At 43.2% G+C, this 22,426-nt stretch overlaps 1 protein-coding gene across 2 annotated transcripts in view; it reads left to right on the top strand.

Moving 5' to 3' along the window:
• Window positions 1-22,426, top strand: part of WTIP (WT1 interacting protein) — a 61,456-nt gene that overhangs the window by 16,135 nt on the left and 22,895 nt on the right. For both annotated transcript variants that reach the window (XR_015950557.1, XM_060275903.2), the window contains exon 2: window positions 6,114-6,215. Coding sequence is in view for 1 of the 2 variants with exons in the window: in XM_060275903.2 (XP_060131886.1) it covers window positions 6,114-6,215 (102 nt within the window). In the remaining variant the exon portion in view is untranslated. The remainder of the gene's footprint in view (window positions 1-6,113; window positions 6,216-22,426) is intronic.

The raw sequence follows: 22,426 nt of genomic DNA, 5'->3' as shown, positions 1-22,426 counted from the left end.
TTGTGGGTTTTCAACAGGCATCTTGTTGGACACTGTAGGAACAGGATGCTGGCCTGATCCAGAAGGCTCTTCTTGTGTTCTTATGTGGTGAGGACTAGCAACGTGGGTGGTTTTTCTGTGAATTTATGCAGGGTGGGTGTGTTAGTGGCTATTGGCTATGGTGGCTCATTCTGGCCCTTGCATTCAGTACCTGAGTACCATATGATGGGCTCAAACAAGATGGCAGCTGCCTTAGTCATGCCCAACTTGTGGGCTTTTCACAGGCATCTCACTGGCCACTGCTGGAGAAAGGATGTGCTGTGCTAGATGGGCCTTTTGGCCTGATCCAGCAGGACACCTCTAATGTCATGAGAATGGGGCCCATAGCCTGCAGGCTAAATGAGGCCCTCCAATCTCTCCATCTGGCCCTTGGGACAGTCCCTTGGCTACACCCCCCCATAGGCCTTGCTTTGCAACTCCCTCAAGTGCCTTTTCCTTTGCTGGAATGTGTCCTTGGCACCCACAACTTCTAGACATTTTGCCCATTCATGCATATAAAGTTAGTGGAGAGATAAGTACTCATTTTGTTGACTCCTGTACCCGAGCCAGTGTGTTGATGATTTTATTTCATTCCTAAGGGGAAGAGCAGGAGGCATCAATGAGGAAATATGAATTGGGTGGGGAGGTTCATTATCTGGTTAGGGTCCTCTCTAGATTTATTTAGACCTGTTTTTGATCTGGCCTCATTAGACTCCCTTGAGTAATGGTTTTGTGTGGTGCTTGTGCTAGTGACTTCAGTCACTAGCAGCGCCATGCGGAACGCCCCGAGCCAGCAGGACCCCGCAGTGCTCTGTGGCACTTTGAATCCCCCTCCTCCTGCTGCAGCTCGGGGTGCTCTGTGCGGCGCTGCTGGGCACTTTGTCGGCGCTTCAGCGGGTCCCGCTGGTTCGGGGCTTCACACGGTGCGCACTGCTGGGCACTTTGTCAGCGCTTCAGCAGCAGCAGCAACTTACAGGTAATTCAAAAAAATAAAATAAGACACTACCCGAAAATAAGCCATAGGCTTATTTTCTTGAGTAAAATAAATATAAGGCGGTGTCTTATTTTATGAGAAACACGGTATGTATACTCTGCATTTTATTTCTGTTAAGTATGTTAAGACTCAGAGTCCTGTTTAAATTAGCAATAAACATTTTATTTGTATAACTGTATGTGGTTATATACAGCGTGGGTGGCGCTGTGGGTTAAACCACAGGGCCTAGGGCTTGCCGATCAGAAGGTCAGCAATTCGAATCCACGCGATGGGGTGAGCTCCCGTTGCTCTGTCCCAGCTCCTGCCAACCTAGCAGTTCGAAAGCACATCAAAGTGCAAGTAGATAAATATGGTAGGTACCACTACAGCGGGAAGGTAAACGGCGTTTCCATGCGCTGCTGTGGTTCGCCAGAAGTGGCTTTGTCATGCTGGCCACATGACCCGGAAACTGTCTGCGGACAACCTGTTCCCTGGTTGTTTTTTGTCTAAGTGGGCCTAAATGATTCTGGCAGATTATACTTTTGTACAGTGGTACCTCGACTTACGAAGACGATCCGTTCCGCAGCCGTCTTCGTAAGTCGAAGTCTTCGGTTGTCGAAGCGCTGCTTCTGTGCATGTGCGAAGCGCAATCTCACACTTCTGCGCATGCGCCGACCACGCACACCACTTTGCACAGGTGCAGGGCGCGCGCGGCGAAAAGACTTCCAGGGTTGTCGACTTCGGAAGTCGAAACCTTCGGAAGTTGAATCGTTCGGATGCCGAGGCACCACTGTAATAGATTTTGAATAATTTCACATTGACTTCCCATATTGCTTGAAAGATTTAGTCCCATTCTTCAGATGATATGTATTCAGTACATGTTTATGAAATTTCAATAGTGCCACTCCTGTCCTTAATTCAGTGGTGGCCCAAAGGACAGAGGCTGGCATCCTGGGAAGTGAGTGACCTAACAGTCTTGGTTAAAAAAATCTGTTCTATTTCTAGTAGTTTAATCCACATTTTATTCCCCCACCCCATCTCTGAGCCCTACAGCAGTCGGGAAATCACCTTGGCTTGAAATGTTTTCAAAGCAGGGGTTGACTTCTGTCACCCTTTTGTATTGGGGGGTGGAGGGAAACTTTTGTATTGCTCCACTCACTTGCTTGGCTAGATTCCCAGTGTGCTTTCCAGTATAAATTCTCTTCAAAGAGAATACCCAAATTATTGCACATATAGATTTGTTCTATTGTGTGCCCATCTATTTGCCAGTTACATTTTGGTGAGCAATGTCCAAATAACATTATTTTGGATTCAATATAATTGATCTTTTTTGCAATATACTATAAGCCTTTTTAAGTAGTTTCTTCACACCTGAGCAGGTAAGAGATATTAACACTAGGTTATCTGCATACATTAAATTCTAAACCTTTCTGCCATATGTAACAGGTGAGCCCACATCCTCTGTTTCCAGTATATGGACTATTCCATTTATATAATTATTAAACAGGATAATTGCCATTAGACAACCTTGTTTTATTCCTCTGATAGACTGTTGTTCAATTTCCCCAAAGTTTCCCTAACTCTTAGGTTTCCGCATTATATTTGAACTACTGTAACAGGATGTTGTCCATGTTTCTTGCTCTTTGATTCCAGAAAATATCCATTTGCAGTCCTCTTAACCCTGAAAATAATGGGAGTAAAGTAGTGAAATTTGAGGTGGTATACCAGCATACAGTTTTTTCCTGCTGTTTTCATGGGTGAACAGAAGTGTGCATGTGTGGAAGGGATGAGGGAAGGTGATGCTTTCCAGTGATGTTCATTATTGTGCCATGCCACACTCGCTGGTGTGGTGAAATTCAATGTGACAGGCTGGCATATTAGTCGAACAGTCCCAGTTTCATATCACAATAGGTACTGCAGTGTGAGAGGAACATTTGTAAACAGGACAGAAGTGCTAGAGCATTATCATCAGGAAAACTAATGCAATATTCCCCACATCTGAATTCTGTATAGTTGTTGAACTGACACAAATAATGTTTGGTCTATGGTTGTGCCTTATTCCAAAGACTGCCTCTGTTTACAGTATGAAATGCTGCCCATAGAACTAAAAAGCTGGAAAGCTGCAGCAGCTGCTGCTGCTGCTGTTAAAGCCTATAACATGAATCAGTCTGAATATACAAGTTCTACAATAACTACCATGAGTGGGTTTTCTAATACCACATTTGAGATTACCTCCACCTGATCAGTTAGGGAGGGTGGGCAGCAGGGTGGGCAGTATACCCCTATTATATTATTTATAATACACCTTGCTTAAGCTACATAATTGTCAACCTGGCAGCTGTTCAGTGCTGTGTTTTTTGGTGAGATGAATTGAAATTGCCAGTGATCTGCTCCCTTTGAACTAATGGCTTCTGAAGCAGGGGTAACGGGCAACAGATCCTCATGCCACAGTGTTTCCCAGGAGAGAGAGCACTGTCAATGAATTTGCAAAAGGATGGGCAGAATCTAGCTGTGTTTGTGAATGAACTCTCAAAAGGCAAGGAAATGGACTTCTGCCATCCTTGGAATGAGAACAGGAGAATCAAAGGGTTGTTTCTCCTGGCTTGAAATGTCAGCAGCAGCAGTCAGTCAGTCACTGATGTGCTCAGATTCTGAAAGAGTGCAGATGGTGGCAGCGAGGTGCCAGAGGACTCTAAAAGAGCTGTTTGCATGGCCAAAATGAACTTAGTTAATAGGGCAAAAACTTCAGCTGAGGCAGCATTGAGCAGTGCTGCTTGTACACTACTGTGCTCCAGTGTAAATGTATGGTGACATTTCCTGTGCTGTTCTTCACAGAGTGGAGGCAGCATGTATTGCATATTCCTCTTTGGGAATTGTAAACACCTCCTTTTGGAAGATCTCATTTTCATTGCTTCCAAACTACCTGCTTCTTTAGACATGATAGTAGACACCTGTCATGTATTATTATTATTTTCTAAAATTGTAGAGTGGAGCAGTTTCTAGCAATATGTACTTCAAATACACCACAATGATGAAACCAACCAGTTAAACTACCAACAACAGCAACATAGGAATATTAAAAACCACAGGGTGCTTTTACTCTTTTACTCCCAACTTCCTGGAACAAGAAGATTATTTTTACTTGATGGTAGAATCCCATTAGACTCATCACCATTCGTCCTTCCAGGGTTGGGGAAGGACACTCCACAATTGAAGGGGTGTGTGCACAACAGAGAAGGCTCCTGTATGTTTCGGTAATATGTGCCAGTTGCATGTGCCAAGCTGTAAAGTGGGTTTCAGCTGCCGTTTACTGAATTTATGAACATTCAACTTGTGTTGCAGTCAACTGTCAATTCTCTTTATAACAAGAGTCCGCTTAGGAGCAATTGTGTCAACTGCACAAGTCTTTCACCTCCCACAGAATGCCTAGGGCTGTCAACGCCATAAAGGTAAAGGGACCCCTGACCATTAGGTCCAGTCGCAGAAGACTCTGGGGTTGCGGCGCTCATCTTGCTTTATTGGCTGAGGGAGCCGGCATACAGCTTCCGGGTCATGTGGCCAGCATGACTAAGCCGCTTCTGGCAAACCAGAGCAGCACACGGAAACACCGTTTACCTTCCTGCCGGAGCAGTACCTATTTACCTACTTGCACTTTGATGTGCTTTCAAACTGCTAGGTTGGCAGGAGCAGGGACCGAGCAATGGGAGCTCACCCCGTTGCAGGGATTTGAACCACCGACCTTCTGATCGGCAAGCCCTAGGTTCTGTGATTTAACCCACAGCGCCACCCACGTCATACCTGATGGTAACTGTTGGATTCAATTGGCTTCTTGAGATGGGTTGTTTCTAATAAGCCCACCACCTCTACAAAAGGAACAGAACCAACCAGTGTCTTGGTAGCTTTACCCAGTCATGCATTCCTCAATATTTCTACCTTATATTCCTGCAAATGCCCTCCTCTCCTTCAATATTCTGACTCTCCCTTGGTGTCCCTTAAGCCTAGAACTTCTCCCAGGACCCATGTTCTTCCAACCTTTCTTCAAAGCCACCTCTTCCACCCTTCTTTTGGCTGACTACACCTTTGCCCCTCAGCCTCAGCTGAAATGAAGACCAAGCCCTCTTTGCTGCATCTGCTAATTCCGTCAGTGGCCTCTCCTACAGTTGGAATCTCAAGATAGGGCCAGTATGTCTTTGTTTATGTTAGCCTGAAAAGCTCCATACATAGATAGATAGATGGTGTTGCAAAATGAAACAGCTCTGGCTCAGCCCCACTCCCCCATGTCTGTGGCGTGCATGTTCTGTTTTGAGCAGATACGCTGAGCCATGAATAATAGAATCATAGAATTGTAAGGGACTCCAGCCCCCTGCAACTAGATTATATATGTCAGATGGCCATCCAATCTTTGCCACCTCTCATGGGTCCACTGTCGGAACAGCTCTTCCCAGCATAAAGGTCTTCCTGGTGTCAGAATCTCCTATTGTGTAACTTGAAGCCAATGCCAACATCCTTCTTAAATTGCGGCACCCAGAATTGGACACAGTATTCCAGGTGTGGTCAGACCAAGGTAGAAGAGAGTGGTACTATTTCTAGCGCTTAATAGTTGCAAAGTTCCATGCTGAAATACATGACTGAGAGCCTGTGTGGGATAGTGCTGTGTTGGGTCCCCATATGTTGTTGGACTACAACTCCCATAATCTCTGACCACTGGCTAAACTGGCTGGGAATGATAGGAGTTGCAGTCCAACAGCATGTGGGGACCCAAAGTTGGAGAGCACTCATGTAGTGGTTAGTGTCAGACTAGAACCTGGGAGAAACAGGGGTTCAAATCCCCACTTGGCCATGAAGCACCCTTGGTGACATTGGGTCACTGCCTCTTAGCTTAACCTACCTCAAAGGGTTGTTGTGGGGATTAAATGAGGAGGGGGAGAACCATGTTGACCACCTTGAGCTCCTTGGAGAAAAAAGGTGGGATCAAAATGCAATTAAATAAATAACTCCTGGCTCCTATTGAGCAATAAGAACAGCTGGCTTCATAGGTTGGTAGTGCCTGCTGGTCAGGTGTTTGCAGCTGTTAGTTGGATTTCTGCTGGGTTCTAATTTTCCTTCTCTTTCTTCTCTATAGGCATTTGTATCAAGTGCGGAAAGGGGGTATACGGGGCCAGCCAGGCTTGCCAGGCCATGGGGAACCTCTACCACACCAACTGCTTTACATGCTGCTCTTGTGGTAAGTCGTGTGCTTTTATGGCCTCTTGCAAAAAAAAAAATGCCTTAACTTGTGTCCCTGTTGGATTTTGAGGCCTGCCCCTTGAGGTGCCTTCACTGCGTGCATGGCATTTTGATGAATCAAAGGTATAAATGTGTAAAATGCAGGTGAAATTTGGAATACTTGGGGGAATCTGCAAGTTATAATGGATTGCAAAAGTAGTGATGCTGTGATTTTACCAGAAGTGAGGCAACTGGTGCTCTACTTAACCCATTGTAGAGCAGAATACCTGTGGTGGTCAAATTTCAGCTGGAAAGTGATGCTTCATCTTTATTGCTATACTAGCTGACCCGGCCATGCATTGCTGTGGTTGTGTTGTTGTTTTTTAAAGAGTTTTGAAATCATTTGTTTTTAGAAAGGTAATGGTTTTTTGTTTTGTTTTTTAATTTTTTGGATATATTCTTTTTGTCCGGATGTATTAACTTTGTCCTTGGATTTTGGGGTTTATTTTTTTTTTAGTTCTTATGATTGTTGTTTGTTTTGGGGGTTTTTTAAGTGACCGTCCCCCCGTTAAAAAAATAAAAATCGACCCGTAGTTCAAAAACACAGCAACACACACAGATACCAGCCGAGTAAAATCCCCTCCCAACCCGTCCCCCCTCCAAAAAAAGATTGAAGTAGACCCCGTTAAGTCCACAACACACACACACAAACACACACACACACACACACACACACCGCCCAAAACTCTACATCCCCTACCTTCCCCTCCCCGGTCGTCCCCCGCTGAAAAAAAACCCGATCCAGAGTCCGAAAACCCAACAGGAAGACACACACAGGACCCGAGGAAAATCCCCTCCCAGTTCTTCCCCCCTCCAAAAAAAGATTGAAGTAGACCCCGCTAAGCCCACAACAGTCACACACACCGCCCAAAACAGTACACCCCCCACCATCCCCTCCCCAAGCGTCCCCCGTTGAAAAAAAAAATCCGATCAGTAGCCCGAAAACCCAACAACAGACAGGAGGCGAGAAAAATCCTCTCCCAGCCCATCCCCCCTCAAAAAAAAAAAAGACGGAAGTACAGTCCGGTAAGTCCACAACACTCATACACACCGACTGAAACACTACACCCCCCACCATCCCCTCCCCGACCGTCCCCCGCTGAAAAAAAACCCCGATATGGCTCCCGCAAACCGCACAACACACAAACACACACGGTCCGATCTACATCTCCTCCCCGACCGTCCTCCACTCAAAAAGAAACTGAAGATGGCGGTGTAACGTTAGAGGGGGCATTTTGAGTCTGGCGGCATTTAAAATGGGGGGCAGGCTTTGAGGAGGCAAGTTGCAGCGCGGGTAGTTGCAGCGCGGGATCTGCCTTTGTGGTGTTTGCGGCGCGGCTTTGGAGGTGGGAGCGCGCGATCAGGCTTTCTACTGGATGCTGCTGGAGTCTTCAGAGCTTCTGGTGGTGACGTCTAATTTGAGCGCCACTTTTTTGTGTTTAATCATTATTTTAGGTGTGAAAGGTGTGATTTTTTTGGGGGGGAAATTATGCCAGATCCCTTTCTGATGGGCATGGAACGTTGTGGCCAAATTTGTTACATTACGGTTCAGCAGTTACGGAGAAAGGCTGTGACCTCTGTGTGCGCAATGCCTACATTTAAATATATATATAGATTTCAAAAAGTGTACAGGCACTTGTATGCAGGGGTTACATTCCCGGCTATTGTGTTTATAAGCAAAATCGTGCAAAGCCAGAATGACTCCTGGAACTCTACTTGTCTAAAGAAGGCGATTGGGCCTTAGTTTGCCTACCCATGGTCTAAAGCAGGTATAGGCAACCTTGGCTCTCCAGACGTTTTGGAACTACAACTCCCAGGATCCCTGACCACTGGCCCTGTTAGCTAGGGATCCTGGGAGTTGTAGTTCCAAAACGTATAGAGAGCCAAGGTTGCCTCTGCCTGGTCTAAAACCTACGTTGAGCCGGCTTTGCCCCCCATGCAAGACGGGGAGCTTTTTAAAAATGCCCTCCTTGCTTACCAGGAACTGGCAATGTTGTGCAGTAGCAGACTTGGGGATCTCAAATTTCAGCAGCGTTCTGTGAGATCTTAAAATTTGGCTCTCCCCCTTCCCCCCCATGCTCCATGCTACAGCATTGTTGTAGCACCCCCTACAGTGCAGCATTCAGTGCAGCTGAACCAATCATGCTTCCCTAAAACCACCTCTGAGTTGCATGAGGACTCTGGTAGGTCCTGCAAGGCTCCAATGAGGTCTCGTGAGATTTTGTGAGATCTTTGGTGACCCTTCCAGGGTTTTCCCCCCCTGTTCTTCTATCCCATTTATTTATTTTCCTGCTATCGGCATAAAGCTGTGATCATGCATGTAAAATCAACCTAAGATGAGATCTACTTGCACAGATATTGGAGAATATTTAAGATGACAAGGGCCTTCTCAGGAGCAGCCTCTCAGTTTTGGAATACATTCTGCAGAGGGGTTGTCCCAGCACCTATTTTAATGACTCTTTGACACAAGGAAAAAATATATTTTTATTTTCACAGGCCTTTTAAACTCTGTTTTTAAAATCTGCTGCATTTTGCTGGGTGGGTGCTAATGTGGTTGTATAACTTTGTAGGACTTGCATGGCTGCTTGTCGTGGTTTGTAGACTTCTCTGATTTAAAATGACTGTATTTATTTATTTAAAAAAGTATCCCTTTTTATTGGAAAAACAATTTCAGAGTGGCATGCAATAAAACATAGCATATAAACAACTTGCATGGCTGCTTGTGTGGTTTGTAGACTTCTCTGATTTAAAATGACTGTATTTATTTATTAAAAAATCTATCCCTTTTGGGGAAAAAATTTCAGAGTGGCATGCAATAAAACATAGCATATAAACAACACAATAATGGCATCAAATAAAGCAGATGTTTTAGTGTTAGTGCTTCTAAAAAAGAATTTTATTTATGTGGATTTGGAAGTTTTTTACAATTAAAAATCCATCCTTCCTCTCGTCTCGTTGGTAAAGTTTTACCATACATGGATTTTTTTGATTTTAAACTTTTTAAAGCATGTTTTTTCATCAGCCAGAGAACAGTTGTTACTGAGAATGGATAAACGCCTAATGAGTGAGTGAGTGTATGAATAAACAAATTAATAAATTGAGGCTACCTGTGCCTCACATCTCCCTAGTTTTGATCAGTGTGGATTTGTGAACCTGGTGCGCTCTAGCTGTTTTGAACTAGAACTTCCATTAGCCCCAGTCACCATGACCGTATGATGCTGCGGCTGATGGGAGTTGTAGGACCTATGCACATTCCATGAGCCACTGGGCTTACTCGTGGAAATTTGGTGGTTGAAAGTCCCATATATAGTGTGTGGAAAAGTCAGAAGAATGACACACATTCCTCCTAGAGGAAAGAAAAATCAGGAAAGGGGTGAGTTTTCAGATTCCTGAATGGTTGGCAGAAGCCAATAGTAGACCAACTGTTTGCCTAAGACATTTGTGCTAGTGTTGTGTTGTGATTAGAGCAGGCATAGGCAAACTCGGCCCTCCAGATGTTTTGGGACTACAACTCCCATCATCTCTGACCACTGGTCCTGTTAGCTAGGGATGATGGGAGTTGTAGTCCCAAAACATCTGGAGGGTCGAGTTTGCCTATGCTTGGATTATAGAGTATGGGATTTGGACTAGGGAGACTTGAGTTCAAATCCTCCTGCTTTTTCATGAATCCCACTAGGTGATCTTGGGCCAGTCACTCTTTCAGCCTAGCCTGCCTCACATAGTTGTTAGGAGGATAAAATGAGAGGGCATAGGGAGAACCATGAACATGTTCCTTATGGCCCCAACAACATGAAATGGTGTTACTGGCCCCAACAACATCAAACATACAATCTCAGGACTATTTAATTGCTCATCTTCTAACATTGTGTATGCCATCAAATGCCAACAATGCCTTTCAGCTCTCTATATTGGGCAAACAGGCCAAACCCTATGCCAAAGGATAAATGGACATGGACATAAATCTGACATCAGGAATCACAAGACAGATAAACCAGTAGGAGAACACTTCAATCTCCCAGGACATTCTATACAAGATCTCAAAGTAGCTGTCTTATTACAGAAAATTTTCAGAAACAGACTGGAAAGAGAAGTTGCTGAATTGCAACTCATTACCAAGCTTAAAACCATGGAGAGACCTGGTCTGAATAAAGACATTGGATTCTTATCTCATTATACATGATAAAGCTTTCTTATGCCATCTCACCCCTTGCTTTTTCCTGCAAGACCAATTGCAGTCGTTAACAGTGGCCAACAGGTTTACCACACCTATCAGCCAATCACCCATTCCCACCACCCTTCTGAGTAATACCCCTCCCCACCCTCTGACTATACATAAGGGTCTGGTGACTTCTGTTTACGTGTATCTGAAGAAGTGTGCATGCACACGAAAGCTCATACCAATGACAAACTTAGTTGGTCTCTAAGGTGATACTGGAAAGATTTTTTTTTATTTTTTTGTTTCCACATTTTTAAAGGTCCTGAGCAACCAGGTTGCTGAATTCTGTTTTTTCTTGCCGCAGGGTTTTGTAGTCAGAATTAAACTTGAACTGTTATGACTGCATTTTAACAGAAGCTGTAATCAGTTTATGCTGTCTCTGTTACAAGGAAACATTTTTGCTGTCTTTTATTGTTTTTTATTGATTTTAACTATTGTTAATATTTTTGATACCATAATATTTGCGAGCCTCCCAGGGAATGTTTGTCAATGGGCAGTCATATGAAACTTACTACTATATATTTATTTGTTACTGGTTGGCTACAGAACTTTTTGTTTATAATGCCCTGGCATAGGGTCCGCTTGGGTGTGATTTGTGGCCCTTCTCTCTCCACATCCAACAATGCTGTGTTAACTAATAATGAAAGGGTAGATGGAAAATACAAAAATTACCCACGGGATTGGGTTCTTGCCCCCCTCCCCCCTAGCATGACCTCCCACTTCCCACTGCCTTGATCATATATTTTTAACATTCCTAGGATGCTAAAAAAAAAAATCCCACATTATGTCAAGCGGTTGTGGGAACTGGAACTGATGTCTGGACGTGGCTGCAGCTGAGTGGCTGATCCGAGAGGCTGGCTTGGCACAAGGCCTGTTCAAACAGCCACCCTTCCGTCTTCTCCATGAGTTAGCCCAAACTTAGCTGCAGAGATTTGCCCATGGGGACTGCTGAAAGAGCACTCCTTGACCCTGGCTTTTGGCCTGAGCTCTGCATAGCAGTGTTTTTCCTTCTGTTCATTCTTGAAATCACAAAATGGAACAAATGGTTATTTCTGGCTTAATGCTTCAGAAGGCCACAGTCACCTTAAGAACATTAATTATACACCTTTGTTGTTGTTGTTGTTGTTTAGTCGTTTACTCATATCTGACTTTTCGTGACCCCATGGACCAGAGCATGCCAGGCACTCCTGTCTTCCACTGCCTCCTGCAGTTTGGTCAAACTCATGTTCGTAGCTTCGAGAACACTGTGCAACCATCTCGTCCTTTGTCATCCCCTTCTCCTAGTGCCCTCCATCTTTCCCAACATCAGGGTCTTTTCCAGGGAGTCTTCTCTTCTCATGAGGTGGCCAAAGTATTGTAGCTTCAGCTTCACGATCTGTCCTTCCTTAAGAATGCATAGGTTTGATCTTCTTGCAGTCCATGGGACTCTCAAGAGTCTCCTCCAGCACCATAATTCAAAAGCATCAATTCTTCGGCGATCAGCCTTCTTTATGGTCCAACTCTCACTTCCATACATCACTACTGGGAAAACCATAGCTTTAACTATACGGACTTTACACCTTTAGGCGCAGGCAAAACATTACTTTTTTAACCAGGCCTTTGGTTGATCTGATTGACATCTTATACTCTTTTAAAAGAAAATTTAGACAGAAAGCTGGTTAGCAGTGACATGATTGTAAAAGCACCACCTCTTTCCTTTTGTTTTTAAACTGTGTATCTGTTTGCCACCCTGGACTCCTTGGGGAGGAAGGGTGGGGTATACATTCAGTTAAAAAAAAAGAATTTTAATAAGAGAAATATTATCTTAAAGCAGTGATTTCGCCCTGCCCCCCATCAACTTTCTATCTTTACTGATGCTTTTAGTTATGTTTTATAGATATTCACTAACTGATTTTATTGTATCTGGTAAGTCACCTTGGAATATTCTGTGAAAGAGCAGGTTGTAAATTTTCAAATTAATACTGTACAGTGGTACCTTGGTTTGCAAACAGTCTGGTTTGCAAACTTTTTTTGGATTACAACCCATTTTTTTGGATTATGAACAAAATTTTTGGAGGCCCCATTGGCGAAAGTGCGCCTTGGGTTACAACCTGTTTTGGTTTACAAACAGACATCTGGAACGGATTATGGTTGTACAGTAACCCAAGGTACCACTGTAAATACATTTTGGGCAGAATCCTGCCCTGTATGTTCTCAGAAAATGTTTCCTATTCAAAGCACTCATATTCAGCCTCCTCGTTCTGCTCATACACTTTCAATTGCATTTTCAGAAGCCCAAGATCTAAAAACATGCTTTTCTTAAAATAACAATAAAAATAAATAAATAATAGCTGTGTTTCCCAAGAAGCTGAACTTGGGCCCAAGGCCATATTCTGTTGCTGACATACAGCCCCTGTGCTTGTTGATAGTGTGCAATGCAGCCAACAGATTTCTAAAAGAAATTCTAACTGGTTGTCTCATGAAAATAGATAAAATATACAGTAAATATACTACATTTGAGGTACCTACACATACACAACATGGACACATTTTCCTAAACTTTGAATTGTGAGTGGCATTTCCTTTATCCTTTCACAAGCCTTTCATATCCTTAATTAAAATATTTGTGTCTTGCTACTGTCATACAATGCCTCTCTTTAAAATTTAAAACTACATTTAAAATGAAATCCACTGTGTGGGGGGGAGGGGGCTGAAGGGTGACAGTGCCTCCCTCTCCCATACTTAAATTGTCAAATTCCAGACTGGGGTGAAGTAGAATAGAGTGAGTCAGTGACCTCAGCCAAGAAGAATGTTGCTTATTTACGTAGAGCTCCTGCTATTTTACCAGCGAGCCTTTTATTATGCAAGGACAATGTATGCCAGTTTCTGTATTTATTGGCTAAGTGAAGGCTTGCACATTTTGAGATTTGCATCCTAATAGTTTTAGTAGCTAAATATATGCAAGCTCCCTGAAAAATAGCGCTGTGGGATTTTTGTTTTGTATTGCCCCATTTTCTGTGTTAGCATTTCTTTAAAGGATCTCGTGCAAATATTGGAGACGCTCCTTCTACTGCAACAGGGTCTGTTTGAAAGGAAAGAGAGTTGTGTGTTACGCCCCTCCATTTGTGGGGCTTATGAGGGAAAAAACTGTTGGTGGATTGTTCCCAGTCTTTGCAAAATTATTCCTGGGATTCAGCTGCTCTTGGAGCTTTATTTCGTTTTGTTTTTAAATAGCGACTTTGCCTCCAGTTCCATCTTTATTAGGACTGGAATGCAATCGGTTTTAGTCCGAAAAATGTGAGTTACTCCAGACGTTTTTGCCCTCCATAACAAAAGGTCTTTTCAGCTTTTTCTGGCCTGTTAGTTGAAACTACAATTCCTTTTTAGAAAAAAAATAAAAATAAAGGTATGTTTGTTCTCTCTGGAGTGGAGCCACAGGAACTTTAGCATAACAGAAAATGTATGTTTGGGGATCTGATCCTGCATTCCTCCAGATCAAAAGGGAGTGCAGGTGCAAAAGGGATTCTATGTTTGGGATCCCACTACGGAGAATATAAATTGGCGCAGCCAGACCTGTGGCTTCCACTTAGTGATTTGGGTTTCCAACACTGATGCAACCTGTGAATAGCAACTCCTGCCAAGGTGCAGTATCTCATTTTGAGAGGAATTTTGGCACAGAATTAATTCTCTCTCAACCTTTGTTTTTGGTAATGGGGAGATGTTTTTTTTTAAGGGCTGGCGGGGGTGGGGAGTTGAATGTACAAGGACACTTGCTTCCTGCAGATACCTTGTTTGCAGGGGAAATCTCCCTGTTGACTGGTTCCTTCAGCTAGAGCTGCGGTGGCCAGCTCCCAAGAGACTGCGATCTACTCAGAGTTAAAAACGGGTTCAGGTCAAAGTTGTTGAGCTTTTTTTAGGAAGGAGGAAGACCCATTTCGGGGGGGGGGGGTTGGTCAAAGTTGTTGAGTTTTTTCAGGGAGGAGGTAAAATGTTGAGCTTTTTCTAGGAGAGCCACAGTTGTTCAGCTTCATTGGGGGGAGCCAATGATCTACCGCGGATGTCTAGTGATCTACCGGTAGATCACGATCTCCCTGTTGGACACGCCTGAGCTACAGCTTAGCTCTGATTTCCTTGCTTTTAGAAGATTTCCCACCTTTTCTTGCTTTGGAATCCCTGTGTGTTCTAGAACAGCCTCTGCCAACCTGTTGCCCTTCAGATCAATGGTAAACAACCTAAGGCCCATGGGCCACAAGCGGCCACGAGCTGCCCACAAACCAAGCCGCCCGTTCAACGGAGTCCCCACGCGCTGCACTAAATCAGCACAGGGAGTCGCTTCTGCGGCGCCAGAAATCGCGTCTGCGCAGACGCTGGAAATCTTGGGCGTGCGCAGTTTTGAACTGCTGCTTCCATCTGTTCTAAGAATCTGCTCAGCTCACATGAGGTGTTGTAGGCCAGGCATCTCAACAGGGCAGTGTGTATGCGGGCATTCCGCAGGAGCCCAGCAAAACAATGTAATTATAGGTGCAGAATTCAGCTTCTGGAGAATCTCTGCTTTCATTCTAATAAGCAAGTTTCTAGTCCTTATGGGTTGTAATGATACATAGTGATGGTCGGAGGTATTTGCTTCCTGCAATGAAACCCCAGTTCTCTAACCACCACTTAAGTCAGGGCTAACAGTTTTTTAAACCAACCAACCAACCCCAAATTAAGTATAAAAATCTGACACATAAGAGAAAGAGTTTTGCGCTTCCAGACCTCAGACTTTATTAAGAGGCAGCGTGCATCTGCTAGATGTATACGGTTTGGCAGAGACACAAGGATCTTTTCGAGAGAAAACCCCCAAGATGGATATCACCAACTGAGGTGGTCTCAGTGGAAAGGTTGAACATGGACGAGAGTGGGCCACCTTATAGAGTTTAGAGAAGGAGGATTTCAGCTGGAAAAAAAGAAGAAGAGATTTTGGATCATACTGTAGATTGGTTTCAGTACTTTCAGGTGAACGAGTTATATAAAAGAGACAATAAGGAAAAGGTATTTGCAGAAATGAGTTCAGAATTTGAAAAATTGCAAAAGGAAAGGATGATAAATTAATCTTGAAAATTTATAAACTGCTACTGGAGTGGGAGACCAAAGATGAGATGGTAAAGGTGACAATGACAACATGGGCCATAGATATTGGTTACAACATAGAATTGTCCTCATTGGAAAAAAAAATTGGGGGGGGGAACCATTAATTTCTCTGCCTGTTATCTTATTAAGGAAAACCTACAAAAGATTATGTACTGGTGGTACTTGGCACCCAGCAAATTAGTGAAAATGTATTAAAAAGGTCTAATTTATGCTGGAAGTGCCACGAGGTAGAGGGAACCCTGATCCCCATCTGGTGGTTGTGTAAATATGCTAGAGAGTAGCAACTTCTAATTTATCTTCCTTCCCTGTGAAGCCACCCAGAGGAGGTCTCCTCAGCCTTCCAGATCTGGAGAGATGCTTGAAAGGTTCCCTACAGAAGTCTCAAGTGTGGAATGAAGTTGGTTTGATTCTTTGTGTAGGGCATGGAATTTCCTTAGTCATCTTATGAAGCTTGTTAGGGCTGCAGTTTCCTGTTTGGGCTCACCCTGGAGGACCAGAGGCAACACGAGAATCCTCTTACTTTTCTTTCCCACACTCAAAAAAATGTTATTCCTGAGGTTAAAGGAGCAAGGGATGCTGGGAATATCCTCCCTATATGAACCATTACTGAAATACTTTGAATTCTGTCTGAATCCTAAAAGGATTACTCAGACACCCTTGAAATTCATGGGATTGAAGGCAAATACACTTATTTTGGAAGGAGAATGGAGTTTGATTCCCTCCTCCCACTACTTTCATGTTCAGATCTAGAAAGTTGGGAGGAAGAGAGGGAGAATCAGAAGAAACTAAAATTCTTGGTTGGCATCCATCTGTCTCAGGAGACAATAGAGGAGTACGCCTTTGGAGATGAAGTCAAAGGTTGTTGTGCCTGTAGAGACTGATGTGGGAGAGAAGTGTTTTGTTGCAGCTGGGGCAAATGAAGGTGACCGGTTGTGCTGCTGCAGATGCACTATGGAATTTTTTCCATCTGTGTTCCTCCCAGCAGTCATTCCTCCGCTGCTCACTGCTATAGATACACAGCTTGACTGTTCACAGACAACCACAGGTCTTGAATACATCTTTGTATCACAGAGTTGTTCTGCCAATGGCCTGGTGTTCCCTGTTGAACATTTCCTTGGAGATCCTGCCATCTTCCATTCTGTGAACATTACCAAGCCAATGTAGACGTTGCTGAGACAAAAGAGTGTGAACATGTTGGGAATGTGGGCTTGGGAGAGCATATCTTTGTTTGAAATCCTGCCCTGCCATGTGATTCCCAAAATCCTCCTGAAGCATGTGGAAAGTGTTGAGGTGTTGCTCCTTGCTGTTTTAAGTCGCCCACGAGTCAACTCATTTCCAAAAAGCAGTGGGCTCAACACACAAGCCTGTTTAAAGGGAAGGTTCCCTGAGCCTTAAACTTATTTTTTATATTTCATCTTACTCTCCAAAGAGCTTAAGGTGGTGTACATGGTTTCCCCTCTCCTCAATCAATCCCCACAACAGCCATGTGAGGTAGGTTAGGCTAAGATGCAATGACTGGCCTGAGACTACCAGTGAGTTTCATAGCTGAGTGGGGATTTAACCCTGGGCTCCCAGGTCCTAGTTTGATACTTTCACCACTGCACCACACTAGGGGTACCCTAAGTAATCTTAAAGCTGGGGACCTCCAGATGTTTTTGCATTTACTGTACTGCTGCATTGCATCTCGGTGAAAGGAGAGTGGGACTGCTTTGTTGCTGCAGATGTGATTTGGAATGTGGGTCCTTCGGTTGTTCAACAACTGAGGAATGCTTCTAGCCTTCCAGATGATAAACTACTGAGTCCCCAACGAGGCAGCTATAACCTTAGTCCCATGCCTAATTGTTGTTGTTTAGTCGTTTAGTCGTGTCCGACTCTTCGTGACCCCATGGACCATAGCACGCCAGGCACTCCTGTCTTGCATTGCCTCCCGCAGTTTGGTCAAACTCATGTTCGTAGCTTCGAGAACACTGTCCAACCATCTTGTCCTCTGACGTCCCCTTCTCCTAGTGCCCTCAATCTTTCCCAACATCAGGGTCTTTTCCAAGGATTCTTCTCTTCTCATGAGGTGGCCAAAGTATTGGAGCCTCAGCTTCACGATCTGTCCTTCCAGGGAGCACTCAGGGCTGATTTCCTTAAGAATGGATAGGTTTGATCTTCTTGCAGTCCATGGGACTCTCAAGAGTCTCCTCCAGCACCACAATTCAAAAGCATCAATTCTTCGGCGATCAGCCTTCTTTATGGTCCAGCTCTCACTTCCATACATCACTACTGGGAAAACCATAGCTTTAACTATACGGACCTTTGTAGGCAAGGTGATGTCTCTGCTTTTTAAGATGCTGTCTAGGTTTGTCGTTGCTTTTCTCCCAAGAAGCAGGCGTCTTTTAATTTCGGGACTGCTGTCACCATCTGCAGTGATCAAGGAGCCCAAGAAAGTAAAATCCCATGCCTAATAACTACACATTTTTGCCCGTTAATAAGCTGTTGTACCAGTATGTGATAAGCAACTCAGAATTTAACAGCACACTGAATGCATTTTTTAAACACTTCTTAATTAGGATCCCTCTTTGCATGTGCCAGTCTTGAATGGAATTTTGCAGCCTGGCATTGCAAAATGAGCTATTGTTCTCCAAGTGCATGGGCAGGTGTGAAATGGAGAGCCACATCCTGGGCATTTCTGAAAACTAGTCCAACCAGGTTGCTGTGCCAGGGGGTTCTATCCAGGTAAAACCACAAGAGGAGGAAGGAAGGAAGCCTTGTGTCAGGGAAATACTCCTGAGGCGAGGGCCCCAAGAAAATCCAGCTGCAAAGAATTAAGGGAAAATGTATTTCATGTTGTGACCCTATATCCCTTGCCAGGAGATTGCTGCAGGTTTGTGGCATCTGCTTTATAAAGAGGTAATTCTGCAGTTGTAGAAATTCCTGCTGAAATTTATCACTTTCACAGAATTCCTGACAGATTTAGGCTCCGATACTGGCAGGCAGTGTATTGTGACAAGGAATTGTTTTAAGATCCTTGAAGATACACTTATAAATACTTGCTCACCTCTTGCCAAGGTACAAGGTACACAGTCATGGAAGCTATTGTGGAAGCGTCAATCTGGCTTTCATCCCTCCGATCCGGCTGTCAGTGCGCCACAGCAAACTAGAAAAAGCTATTCTGGGTGAAAACTTTTGTGGACTTGTTTCCAGGGCTACTTCAAGTATTGAGACCAGCCTGCTGAACTTCTTTTCTAAAACTGAATTTGACACCTGGAGGCCTTAGGGCAGTACGAAGTACCCACCATCCTACCTACCATCTAGGGCAGGCATCCCCAAACTGCAGCCCTCCAGATGTTTTGGCCTACAACTCCCATGATTCCTAGCTAACAGAACCAGTGGTCATGGATAATGGGAATTGTAGTCCAAAACATCTGGACGGCTGAAGTTTGGGGATGCCTGATCTAGGGTGTCTCATGCAAATTGAGAAAATCTGCATTAATGTACTTCATGTATGTGTGCTTCATACAATTTACAGATGAATTGCTCTAGCATCCTCCTGCAACTTTTCTTTTTTTAAGTTTTCAATGCTTTATTATTCATTATCACTTCTTTGCAACATAATCTTAACATTTCCTGTTACCAACAAATCAAAAATATCATAAAACACACAAAAATATATCAATTTTCAAAGAAGTTAAGTTTCTTCATGAACGTTTGACTTCCCGTCCCATCCATATCTTTTTCCTTATTAATAAATCTGTTACTTAATCTTGTCTGATTTATTATCAATAAATTATTACTATTTTTGTCTACTTTTTCCATAACATATATTATCTACAGAAATTGCTCAAAGGCCACTGCCGTGTTTAAATTGCAGCAAGTATTTTTTTAAAGGTCCCTTAAAAGGTTCCCAGTTTGAAATGAACTCTTGCTTAGGTTTCTCTTTGATCCTTTCTGAGAGATAAGCTAGTTTGGCATATTCCATCAGTTTTAAGATTTTTCTTATATTTTTAGGGGTGTCCAAACCTGTGATGCCAAGTAAAAATGATTCCGGTTTTTTAAGAAAGTTCACTTTCAACCTAAACATCATTCCAGAATGGCCTCATCTTTTTACATGTCCACCACATGTGAAATGTTGTACTACCTGGTTCTCTACATCTCCAGCATGTATTTGGGAGTTTTTTAAAAATACATTTTAGCAAGTTTACAGGGAGTCAAGTGCCAGCGATATAGCATCTTTAGGAGATTCTCCCTTATAGTATAACAAGCGGTAAATCTCCAATTTACCTTCCAAAACATTGGGCTATCTCTATATTATGGCCGAGTTCTTGGGCCCATTTAATCATAGATGATTTAGCCTCCTCCTCCTTGACTTCCCAGACTTTTACTTTTCCCCCCCAGGTGTTGGAGTTTAGTGGGGATTTCTTGGAAGACACTCAGAGAAGTATTGAAGGTTATAGAAAAGTGAGGGGAATGGAATTAGGGCAGGATGGTCTAGGAACCCAGGGCATGTATTTGGAAAGCCTGACCACAAGAATTCTCTGTTTTCAGTTGTGCATGGTTTTTTATAAGCAAAAAACAACAACTTATGTTCTCAGATTTTTCTCTGAATCCCATGCGGGTTAGAAACTTGCTTTGTAGGCTGAGAGCATAAAGAACATGGCAATTTCCTAAAGAGACTGTATACTTCCTGCTCTATTACACTGATATGGCCTTGGAGATTTCCAGACCCCTTAATCATGGACATCAGCAAATACCTATTTTGCATCAGGAGAGTGAGCAGCAAACTCTACCTCCCTTCTTTACCTGTGCTGTTATGGATTAAAATTCTTTTTATTGCCAGCATGTAGCTAACTGTACAATGAATGGAATAGGTGTCTTCAGCTTCAATTCCAAAAGTTTTAAAATAAAAATCCACTGGCAGAAATACTTGTTCTGTCTTGTTTATTAGATGCCTTAGTTTTAGTCAACTGCATTAATTCCTTTTAGGCAAAAGGATTGGCTGAGACAGAATTTGCCAACCTGGTGCCCTCCAGATGTTTTGGAACATCAAGATGGTGGCAGGTTGGCAAGCGCTGGGTTGATTCCCCTTCCTTCACTTTCTCATCAAGGGAGAATGTTCATTCAGAGATTCAGACTTTGGGTTTTTCTTTTTTTAATCCAGAATGTATGAGCGTGAGTTTCAGTAAATTGAAGCTGTAGAAAGAAGGGAGAATCTCCTTCTACATCCTTGCCCCATTCTTCCTCCCCTTCTGACCAATGCCACCAAGACCTCTCCATGGGACTCCTGGCAACCACTCCTACCTAGGCAGTTGTAGTCCAAAACATCTGGAGGGTGTCAGGTTGGGGAAGGCTGGCATAAGTGTACAAAGATGGGCCCCTGGCTCCAAGGAGCTGCTTGAACCCTAATGTCAACAGTGGGAGAGGATGCAAACACTGAGACTTCTCATCAGAAGTTTAATTTACTCCCTGTGCCAAAGCCCATGCATCTGACAAATGTCTGAATTCTCTCTTGATTGTGAAAAGAAGATCTGGGGTGTCCATGGTTCTTCCAAGTTAATTAATGCCTGATACAAGCATGTCACCTTTGTGCATTAAAAAACAAAACTAAACAGGTTACTCCCCCATCCGACCCCCCCCAATCTTTCTTTCTTTCTTTCTTTCTTTCTTTCTTTCTTTCTTTCTTTCTTTCTTTCTTTCTTTCTTTCTTTCTTTCTTTCTTTCTTTCTTTCTTTCTTTCACCATTGACTTGCAGGTTAGCTCTTGCTCGCTGCTGGCCTCCATCTGGGTGTAGATTCTGAACAAGCTAGTACAAGCTGTTCGTGCTGAAGGGCATGGCAGAGCCTGGGAAAAGGAGCCATTTTTAAGTGAGTGAGAGGGATGCCAAAGCCAGCCCTTCCATCTCCCTTCTCCCCCCCCCCTGAAAATAGTCTTTGATGTAGCCCAAATTCCAGCGGCTTCTGTGATAGTTGGCAGAGGATTGCAGAGTACAAGATGACAACAAAAGGCTTTGGGAAGCTGTTGCACTTGGATGCAAAATTGGGGCTTCTGTGTCATCTCAAGAAAGGGGGGGGGGAGCCCTCCTTTCCTGCCTCCCTTGCTTGTGGTGGGTGTTGGAGAAAGTTGCAGGCCCAGAATTTTTTCTGTGTCTTTCTAAAGTTCAGGCTCAGGAGAAGTTGCATAGATTAGGATGTTTTAGATTATGTGTATTTTGGATTTTAGTTTACCCATCCACTGCTTCTGTTGTTTGTCTTGAAATTATTATTATTTTAACCCAGCAAGAAAAATTTACAAAACAACTAATTAAAAAAACAAGTCTCTCTGAGGCATGTGAACAGAAGTGTCCTTGGAAGATCTTACCTTCGTGTTATGTTTTTTTGATCATTAGCCATTGCCAGGGTGGATAAAAATCAATGATTTTTTAAAAAAAATCAAAAAAATCGGATTTTTTTTATTTAAATCGATTTTTTTGATTTAAATTGGATTTTTTTTAATAAAATGCTTTTTGAGGAAAACATATTACCATCCAAAGGTTATTCCATCATGAAATAAATATTAGTTTTTTAATTATGTAGTATAAGGTTGTATATGTTTAATTTTGGGGGTAAATAAATTCCATTAATCCATTCATGCTCTTCCAGAGGTTTTTGTAAGATTATTGGGCAGTTTCTCTGCCTACAAGATATTATCACAGGTGCTTGGTTTACTTTTGCAGTTCTCAAAACTGAATTTGACTCAGCAGAGATCACATGCCTCTTCTTCACAGCAAAAATGTTATAACATGAACAGGGTTGAGAAAAAGACCTTAATCCTATTGTTCTACAAACCTATGAATACAGAAGCAACCCCTTCAGTGCTAAGTTTCA

The sequence above is a fragment of the Zootoca vivipara genome, chromosome 6 (assembly GCF_965207765.1).
Source record: "Zootoca vivipara chromosome 6, rZooViv2.hap1.1, whole genome shotgun sequence".
In the NCBI taxonomy this organism is placed as follows: domain Eukaryota; kingdom Metazoa; phylum Chordata; class Lepidosauria; order Squamata; family Lacertidae; genus Zootoca; species Zootoca vivipara.
Note: the sequence above shows the minus strand (reverse complement) of the source record. Positions and strands in the feature narration are given on the sequence as shown.